Raw genomic sequence first — 10,936 nt, forward strand, 5'->3', positions numbered from 1 at the left:
CACTGCAATCAACCAATCACAGCCCACTGACAACATCAGCCCACTGCTCCAGTGCTTCTTTCAAAATTCTTTTGTGCTTCTTTAAAGCTAAGCTAGTTTTCCAAATTGAGGTTACAGAATATTAAGTTAGCATTAAGTATTAAGTTAGCTTGCTAACTAGGTAGGCTATGCTAACAAGTAAGCTTACCAAAAGACTAAAACATTGTTCATTAACATTAAGAGTAAGGATAATGTCATTTTGTAGTTGCAAAGACCTGCGATGGACATATTCGACACACTGAGCAATATTCTAGCCTAGCAAATTAACTCGTTAACATTTTATCCTATTGGCAAGCGTACTTATTAGCATAGCCTTCCTACTTAGCAAGTTAACTCATTAACATTTTAGCCTTTTGGCAAGCTTACTTATTAGCATAGCCTAGCTACTTAGCAAGTTAACTCATTAACATTTTAGCCTATTAGCAAGCTTACCTATTAGCATAGCCTACCTACTTAGAAAATGAACTAAACAACATTTAAGCCTATTGGCAAGCTTACCTATTAGCATAGCCTACCTACTTAGCCAATTAACTTGTTAACATTTTAGCCTATTGGCAAGCGTATTTATTAGCATAGCCTGCCTACTTACCAAATTAAGTCCTTAACATTTTAGCCTATTGGCAAGCGTACTTATTAGCATAGCCTACCTACTTACCAAATTAACTCCTTAACATTATAGCCTATTGGCAAGCGTACTTATTAGCATAGCCTACCTACTCAGCAAGTTAACTCGTTAAAATTTTAGCCTATTGGCAAGCCTCTGACATCATCAGTGTGCTGCTCCTGTGCTTCTTTCTAAATTATTTTTTTTTTTCGTCTTCAGAGCTAAGCTAGTTTTCCAGATTGAAGCTAGTACAATTAAACAAAATCCTCAGTCACACTGCACAAAAACCATGTAAGGTACTGCAAGGTTAGGCTATGGAAGGCTATGCTAACAAGTGAGCTCCCCAAAAGACTAAAATATTATTCATTAACATTAAGAGACAGGATAATGTCATTTTGCAGTTGCAAAGACCTGTGAAGGACAGATTTTCTGTCCTTTATAATAGCCTATTTAAAACAATTTTTGCAAGATTGCAGTGCTTGCACTGATCCAGGACCATCATCGTCACTTTGACCCTAGATAACCTGTTTATACTGATCCAGGACCATCACTGCTATGTTGATGTCTCCATTGACAAATTATCAAGAATCAGCGTGATGATGACGGTCCTGGATAAACCGAACCAAATCTATCCAGGATCAACATGGAAAGAAGGAGGGAAAATGTGTTAATTGCAGGACTTTGCAACTGTCAGAGGGCTGTGATTGGTTGATTGCAGTGTTGGTCCAGGAACACAATGTGGGATGTTGATCCAGGAGCCTACTTGGCAAAATAATGTGTGGGTATTGGGGACAAATGAAGTAATATAAGGGTATTTCCATCCATGTTAATGAGACATTTGCTACCACTTATGAATAGATGTGACAATTTGTTCTTGACCAGGTGCAGACCCATTATAAAAATAATGTTTAACTACTTAATGTGACTGCTGCTAATAAACAACAGAGAAATGTGCCTTTCTGACAAAAACAGAAAGAGAACTTACATCTCTACTTTGTCTTGTGTCTTCTATCACAATTGTTATATCAGTAGTAAGTTGCAATGCAGGTATATGTTTATACAAAATGTGCCCAGTGTCAAGTTCTTAGGTTTTAAATTAGTTTCTCTAAGCTTTCAATTAACTTCTTTGATATCCGTTTCAGTAAAATCTTAATTATATATGTCCAACTTATGTCCAACACAAGATTATTATTTGGGGCTATGAGGATTGTAGAATCCCTGTAGTATACACAGTTTATAGCCCTTATCACTTCCATGTTCCTCTCTCTCTGGGTGTACATCTTAACCTTTGGTTTCTCTATCCCCTGCAGCAAAGAGTGCCTGGTGAGCTCCTCAGGGAATGACAACACAGAAAATGGACTTTCAGGAGCCAAAGCAGACAACAAAGGGACACCAAAGGCATGAGCAAAATGCAAAGTATGTCTGTGTGTTTGTATATATGTTAGACAAATGTACACGCTCAGAGAAAATGCTGTTATCAGTGGACTGTTTTATCTTACTAGCGGCTAACTAATACAACATGTAAATGTCTATTTTAAAATCATGCTTGAGATTTGGGGAAGTGTGATATGTGCATATGCCTGGATCACTCTCTCACCTACATGACAGCCCATTTGTTACACAGTGTGCAGCCTCTGTTATTGAATTCTGCCCCGCATCTTTACTGAAACCTAACACTTTCTCTACAGTAGAGCCTTAACTGCACTGTCTGTCTCCGATTATGTGGTTTCCATACGCTCTTTACATCACCTCAGAGGAATAACTTTGCACAAAGCAGATCCTCAGTTGTCCTAGGTTCCTTTCTTTGTAGACCAAATTCCAATAATCGACTGCCACCCCAGGATACAGTTTACCCGTCTCAGTTGACAAGCTACCAGTATGTTTGATTCTTTCATCCACAACTCTCAGTCAAACTTGGACCCAAACAAACCTTACCAGTGGGAACAAACACACTTTGATGCCATGATGAATCGCCACAATCTCTGAACTGCCATGATGTCAACGGAAGAACAGCACAGAATACACAAATCCACATGTAAACCTGAAGCAGAGGACCATTCAACCAGGGTTTGCCCACAATGTAAGCCAACATTTTTCAAATCTAATTAAAACCAGTAAATATACTTTTTTAACACTGCCTGTAAAATGGCATTTTAACATTTAAGAAACAGGTCCCAATACTGTAGCACTGATTGAACATGTTTCACTTGTTTTACAGTTCAAACCATATGTTGGATTGCTAGAGAAGATCTTTGAAACTATTTCTTTCCTGATCTTACCGTAACTACTGCCAGCGCCAGCCTGAACTTCAGCCTGCATGTTTACAGCCGGGTCCAGGTTTGACACGCTGTTGGGGTGTTTGGTTCATCAATGCCGATAGTAGATTTTGATCAGCTACTGGCTAGCTAAGGCTGACAACTGGGCTTTCTTAGGTGACTGAAGGATCCCGTTCTGCACAGGTTTTATTGTTTTGCTTTAGATGAAACACAGGTGCCTGTTCTGCTTCTGCTCCCCCTGCTGGTGGGAGGATAAAAACACAAAAAATGTATTAAAAAAACAACAAAAAAAATCAAAAAAACAACCCTAACCCTCATCAAAGACAATCCCCAGACTACCCAGCTCCCTGTAGAAAGGAATGAAATTAACCATGCTGCTTCAGACTAATAACCAATGCATTTTTAGCATGTGCGCATTTTATATAACTTCATATAAGTATATGTCTTCTAGCACCACAGTACAGGAACATTTCTGGGTGTCTCTGAATGGTCCCATTTAACCCTTCACATCGACCTCAACTGACTGAAGCTCTGTCAGTGCTTGATAAGCACCTCCCAACACTGCTACGACCTTTCTTACCCCTTTAACCCGGTCAGGGTGATCGAAAGGTGACTCCTCTGTTAGACTAAAGGCCTGCAGGTATTGGTGGGAAAGGAAGGGTGACAGATATTTTATATTCACTCAAAAGTAAGAACAGTTTAATATCGCTAAATCTGAATCATATGATTGGACAACTCAGCTAGAGAAGTTTAAGATGTTGGCATTTTGCTCAGTGGCATATCAGCAAGATATACTGTAAGTGGGGGGAGCAACATAAAGCAATTCTCCAGATACCAACTCACCTCAGCATTTCTTATAAACAGACTCTAACTGGCTAACTTCCAATACAAAGTTGCTCCGATAACTATGAGAAAATACTTTAACACATTCATGTATTTGTGCTAAAATCACCCAAAAAATGATACTGCCTCAGTAATGCAGGCAGCACAGCATTGGGACAGTTCACTGCTAAAGAATGTAAAGACTGTTCGAGAATAGATGTTACATTTTGTCAGAAATAGTATATTTTAAATCATTCAAAAAATGATATTCAATAATGATATTATCAAATGAATGTGTCAGTACTCCAATAGGCCAGTGGTTCGTTTTCTTTGCCAACTGTCTACAACCTGCCAATACTTTCAGTGTTTTGCTTACTTTAAAGTTCAGATTAGCCGACAACATCTTGCTGGAAGAATTCTGGGCATTGAAGATTATGTGAAGTTTGTGTTGGGTTTCTAAATCGTAATGGTGTTTTAGCACTAACAAGTTTGTTGGTGAGTACAGATAAACAAGTGATCAAGAGTTTGAAGGGAGCTGTAAGCTGTTAAGAGTTTAACAAAATGAAAATATATATAAATATAATGTCATATATGAATTTAAATGGTAAAACATGCTCAAATTTTAAATAGCTTGTAACATTTAAGAAGTCATCGCATTTTGTTTAAGTGAAGAAAAGTAGGAGAAGTCAACAAAGCCTTCATTGTATCACGTCTACTTCCTCTCGTGATAAGCCAACGTGCATGGATTTAGTGCTAAGATGCCGACTAGAAACTGGAACCCGCTCTCTATTTGACTCTCAGTACAAGAGGTCACTTCTGTGGAGCTGGCAGACACCCTCACGCATAACTTGAATAGCTATGACAGCTGAAAGTTACACACAAACATATGCACACACATACACGCCTATACATGCACTCACATACTAAGAGCCGCTTTGATACCAGAGCGTAGTCCACTGGTCTCGCATACAAACAATACAGCACTTTACCACAGTTCGGAGTGGGTGCACAAAACAATAGATCATGGAAGAGATTTCATAGTTATTGTTCTTTTATAATATGTTCGAGACTATATAGAGTGTTAACAAATCCAACATTTTCACATTGTGTTTACCTGACAAAGGCATTGTGTCCAAATGGTTTTAGCATTGTCTGACTACATGTTGTCTCTTTGGAACAGAGCTCTGTGGCAAGATTTTATTTTATTTTTCTAATTTTTCACCTCCGTCAGCCGGCTGCCCTCTAAAACTGGAGTGCATTTCCCTTCTTGCTTTCAATGGAAGCAATAAGACAGACATCAGATTATGCAATAACCTGTTATAAGGCACTTTATGGATGTGTCTGGACTGGCTGTGATGGCAACTCTGTCTGCCCAAGGCACTGTTCACTGTACCAATGTATGTATCTACACTGTACTAATGTATTTCAGTTGGACTAATGTATCAACATTAGATTCATATATCTACATTAGACAGATTTATCTGCTTTGGAGAACTGTAAGAGCTGCTAGCACTGTGACTGTGCAGTGTTAGAAGTGATACAGCATCCTCGTTGTGTTGTAAAACTGTGAATGTTACGGATATAAGGAAGCACCACACACACATACGCACATGGATACACACTTGCTTCCTTGTCTGACAAGTCGTGTGCAGACCCCTCCGTGAAGAGGGCACATATGTACATCCAAAGTCTTCCTGTAGGGAAAAGCAATATTGTGGAACTGATCTGTCTTTTACTGTACTTTTCTTAATCCATACCTTTAACCCTAACATAGCGTAACAAACAGGTGGTTTCATGTAGGGATTGTGATGCATGACTTGTGTATTTGTGGATACAGTTCCCATTGTTTGGTCCCCATTTTTTTCCTGTGATCCCTAACTTGATTTTTATGTTTTCTGGAGTGAAGCTCATGAACAGTTTCAGGGGATTCTTTCTTATCTGTGACTTTCTCTGCCAGTATGAATTTAATTTCCAGAAGTAAAACCTCTAATTAGGGCTGGGTATCATTTAAAAAATGACAATACTAGCACCAATACCAGTACCCTTAAAGTGATACAGATACCAGTAGAGTACTTCATTATATACCTTTGTTTTTCGACTTCATGTTACCCTCATCATGTAAATGGAGGCATTCAGTTGCATAAAATGCCACCAGACGCCAGTATAGCCATACCTTTGAACGTTTTGGTGGCATCTCGGCACACTGAACTGCCAACTCTGTTTAATATACCACGCTCAAATTCGTCACACTACAGACTATATGGGTTGCAGCTGCTGCAGTGTAAGCCAATCAGATGGCATGTCAAATTGAAGAACGCTTGCATTGATTGGCTTTGAGCAAAACCATTCAAATCTTGGTTCAACAAGGATCCAATTCAGGTATTATTTGATCGGGGGAGTTTTGATACCACTTGGTACTGGGTTATTTTGGTCAAAGGTATCGAGTACCAATACCCAGCCCTATGACTGACGGAGTGGATAAACCTCCACATCAAAATATGCCCAGCAAGCCACACACAGGTACAAATGGATTGTGTAAGATGATGTTCTCTTTCAATGAAGGCCAGGTATATGTGTGACACATGAAACAATGTTATCTGATTTAATGCATATGAGTTTGTCGTGGAGCCACCAAAAGCACTGATTTTTGTTTTCTCACCCAAACCCCCCCTTGTGCACTCTGACCTGCCTTGTCTTTCTCTGAGAAGTATCTGTCCTGAGTCTTGAGGTCAGCCAACTGCTTGTGGTGATTGCTGCAGTACTGAGTCTGCCCTGTACAGTGTGGGATGCTTCTCTGCAGTGGTGCAATACAGCACAGTGATCACAGTATGACTGCCACCCAGTGGTGAACGCTCAACACATCAAATAACCTTCCCTCTAGTGGAAACTGATGAGACATACAATTTCAACATGCACTTATTGCATTTCGATTTGGATCGAAATGGCCGCATAATGAAAAAAACAAACAAAAAACTGTGTTGACTAAAGTTAAGAATATGTGATAAAATCATTGCTACAATTTTCATAGTTAAACATAAACGCCGCATAAATAATGCTTAAATTGTTGCCAATTGCTTTAGATAATGCTACTAGTTAGATTGTTTACTGGTATACATAATTTTAATCCCTGTGTCCATCGGGCATTTTATCTACATCAAGAAAGGGGTCATGTGTATGTATAAGTTTACACAAAATCTATTAGGATAAGGATACATGCAGCAGTTTGTACAATTATGAATCCTTAAATCCCTCCCATAGTGAGCATTAAATAGTTGCAGATAGCCGCAGTGTTACTGTCACGTTATTCACTAAAATAACAAAGAGATTTGACCACTATGACTCCTTTGAGTTAGTATTGCTCTTACTGCCAGAGCGGCTGAAACTCATACTGCCAATCCAAGAGTCTCACGTCTGCTGTTGTTACTACACTATTCCAACGACACACAACTCACGTAGTACACTTACACCAATAGAACATGTTGTATTACCGTCTACCACTGTATTAATGGCATTTCAGAACTAAATTGTAGATGATATTGCTCTGTACTACTTCTGTATTTCTAGCAGCTGAAACTCACACTGCCAAGCCAAGAGTCTGACGTCTGCTCTCTGCTTCCCACATTCCACACAGATCAAAAGATCAACCCACTGATCTAGTGTCGGTGTAGTTCAGCAGAAAAATTACAATCCTGATGAATGAATCAAGAGTAAATAGGATCAAGATGTTATTATTTTGGCACAATTTTGAGATAGTGAACTTATTGTTAGCGATGCCAAATTATGATGCCTATTGTGACCTATCGTGTGTCAATATCATATCACACGCATAGCAAACTGCCTCCTATAACTCTTGATAGAGATTATCTTACAGACCAAGGCTTGCTAGCTAGAGATTTGAATAATAAGCACAGGCTGACACTGACCGCTCCACGTTTTCCCTCCTGCATTTTAAACAACAATATTTTGTACACATCTATAGCAGCTTTAAATGTAATTCTATCTTAATCGAAATAACAAATTCATAACTGCACATTTTATCTTAAGCTATCTAAAGCCACTGACGTGATACAAATTATAGTATTTTGTAGCAAGTCAGCATCTTGCACCAAACTCCTATATTTTGCTCACATCAGCACAGTCTACTCAACACATACACACAACAAATCAGCAACGCCAGGTTTCCTGGATCAACTTTCTTCTGAATGTTCAGCTGTTCGTCTGTGTTTGTGACCATATTGCTCATGCTCCCTTCATGACTATGCACCTCAAACTTTTGACTTGTTAAAAAATACATACCAGAAATAAAATGTTTGAAATTCCCACAGCACTGTTGTGTTTCATCATGTCTTTGATCAACTTTGTAGAATATATTAGTGTCAGAAATAAGCAACAGAGACACAGACACAGAGAATATATATACTTTTACAGTCTATACTGGGGTTATGGTTGCACTGAACGGTAAATAATTCAATATTCTTTGATTCCTGAAACACTGTCACACTCTTACATCAGGCAGCATCAGCACAATTTTTCCCCCTGCAACCTTATAGCCAACTACTAAGTAAAACTTTTTTCTCAATCAACTTCAAATATCTTAATTAAATGCCAGAGAGGAAACAACTGCACAAAAGAAAATAGTTTTTGTTGCAAACAGCACCTGTTTGCTTTTGCTGTTTGTTATCAAAAACACATTATGTTATGCAACTAATGAGGTTAAGTTAGTATAGAAATTGACAACTGTCCCTGATAGACTCATTGCTCTGGTTTGTAGTTAGTCAGTGGGTGAGATAACCGGGGCATAATAGGATATCCAGTTAGTTAACTACATTATTTTGGCAATTAACAAGTCAACATGTAGGCCTATGCACCATATGGTTTTCTGATTATTGTTATCTTGCTCCATACAGCCATCTTGTGGAGGTTTTGAAGAAGTGCGCCAGTGTGGCTCTGTTAATGGAGTCAGTGTTGCAGCACATAGGCCTACTTTGCAGGTTGGTATTGCTATAAACAGGAACAGGCTACCTAAAATGTCCTTGCCTTTATAAGGACGGTAAACTATGTCATTTGGTGGTTCCTATTTGACGACAGGTGAACCTTACTGACAAACAAAGCAACCAATTGAAAGAGAAATGCTGTAACCACCTGGTTTTGAACCGCAGACCTTTTGCGACGGAGCTGGCAGTGTATGGCTGACATTGTGGCTAAAAGCAGGTGTGTCCTACGGGGCCACCGTACTATGGCTAGATGTAAACACGGAAGTTGATTGAGAGTCGGAGCGCCAAAAGTCGCCAGAGTAGCCCTAAGTATTTAACTATCTGACTATAAGCAACAATTAGGGCGATAACAAAAGGCCTTCTGACTACTCAGCCAGTCATTTGTGAATGTCATTGTTTTATTGGCTTTCTACACCTTTTAATTTGTACGAGACAAGATGGCGGCGGGATCAAGAGGATGCTTGGATTGAGTGTGGCATGGAGGAGGACCAGGACTGCAAGTGTTTGAGGTTAGTTCACTGTTGTTTAGCTTAATTTAAAGTAATGTTGAGCTTGTTTTAAACGTTTAATTGTAGTCTAATTTATGAAGTAATTTGTTCAGCTTGCTAACACTGGAGTTATGGCTAGTGAGGAACACTTTATTGACTGTCAATGCCAACATTAGCAAACATTAACAAATCTTGTATGAACTTTCAACTAGAAATACTGCAGATATGTCTGTAGGAAACAGGGACCTTGTATTCTGCTGGAAAGATGTGCCGATATGAAGGCTTTTGATAAGATTTTTTTGTGTGTGTGTCTTGGCCAGGTATGTGAAGGGTATGATTTTGTAGCCTACGTTTTATGTTTGAAATGTGGGCTTTTTGTGGTAGCCTTGAGAGCCCTGCGAATTAGGAAAACAATGGGAATAGACACCACACAAGCTAAGTAAGAAACATTTTGACAACACATGCATTCACAAAATATGTTTATTAATTTGGGCAGCATTCAGAAACAGCGCAGCAAATTCAACTGCAGATAGCTACACACTGCAAGATGCTCACAACACAACAACAGTTGTTTCCAGGGGACACTAAAAAGTGATGCACACAGGCTGACACATGTAGTCGCCCTGGTGTATGGCATTTAAAGTTATTAAAGTTGGCTGTCCATCTGTGGTGTTGGAAAAGCACCTAAAATATAGGCTTAAAGATAAGAAGCAAGGACTGGCCAGCTCACTCAGTGTAAAGTCCATAGTACAGGCAGGCAGTCTAATGTATCTGAGGAACTCTGACTGTGGTTAAAAACCTTTATTAATACATCGATAACTGACTAGAGTCTTCATCAGGTGATGAGTGATGAGTCATCTAATGAGTGAGCTGGCCAGTCGTTGTTTCTTATCTTTAAGTGACTCTTTGCCCCATCCTTAAAGAGCACCTTTTTTTGCAACTAACTACACAGAGCCTTCACCCTGTGCAGCACTCCCTATTTTTTTTCCTTTATAAAATATAGGCTTTTTGGCGTATTTAACATTTTTATGGCATGATTCAGGTGTTACAGTAATAAGCAAATGGCCAACAATAGGTTAAAAACAGCAGATATCTGCAATAATAAATGAATAATGTGATGTTAAAATATGCCTCCAATACCCCTACATCTTAGTTCATTTAGCAACATCACTGATGGACAGCCAACTTTAATAACTTTACAAGGCTTTGTTTCTATTTGCATGTGTATGCAGGCCATATATTTTTGTATTTGCTTTGAGCTCTCAATGCTTATTCCTTATATGAGCACCATTGTCTTCACAAAACAAACTAAATGACTGCTTGGTAATAATAAATGAAGGCTTATCTAATGGTGTTTGGTATTGGTGGATTATGGAATAAAATGCCGAACTGCTCATGTGTTAATGTAACGCATTGACTATTTTAAAATACAGACAGTGATCTACAGTGCTTGGTCCTGTCCCACTTTTGTTCTTTCATTTGTTCTTTTCCTGGAGGCCAATACAAGGCACACACATTTTGGAGAGTTATGCGTTTTATGAGACAATATAAATGTCCATACTAAATGGCCTTCAAATGATTTAGGTATTGTTGTGGAACTCTTACCTATTTGCCCTTGGTAAACCTTCCCCCAGTTATTATTTTCTCACTAATGTTTTCCGTAAGAGTACAGGTGTTGTTGAAATCATTAACAGTAACGTTTCTACTCAAGTG

The 10,936-nt window shown here is 38.8% G+C and overlaps 1 protein-coding gene across 2 annotated transcripts in view; it reads left to right on the top strand.

Moving 5' to 3' along the window:
* scn4ba (sodium channel, voltage-gated, type IV, beta a) overlaps positions 1-8,066 on the top strand; it is a 28,307-nt gene extending 20,241 nt beyond the window's left edge. Inside the window, exons 5-6 of one of the 2 annotated variants that reach the window (XR_007571641.1) lie at positions 1,954-2,723; positions 2,862-8,066. Coding sequence is in view for 1 of the 2 variants with exons in the window: in XM_050070271.1 (XP_049926228.1) it covers positions 1,954-2,047 (94 nt within the window). In the remaining variant the exon portion in view is untranslated. Of the gene's footprint in view, positions 1-1,953 lie in introns of both variants that reach the window. The other variant, XM_050070271.1, reaches the window with a different exon arrangement.
* Positions 8,067-10,936: the final 2,870 nt, after the last annotated feature.

Source organism: Epinephelus moara, chromosome 2, assembly GCF_006386435.1.
Source record: "Epinephelus moara isolate mb chromosome 2, YSFRI_EMoa_1.0, whole genome shotgun sequence".
NCBI lineage: Eukaryota > Metazoa > Chordata > Actinopteri > Perciformes > Serranidae > Epinephelus > Epinephelus moara.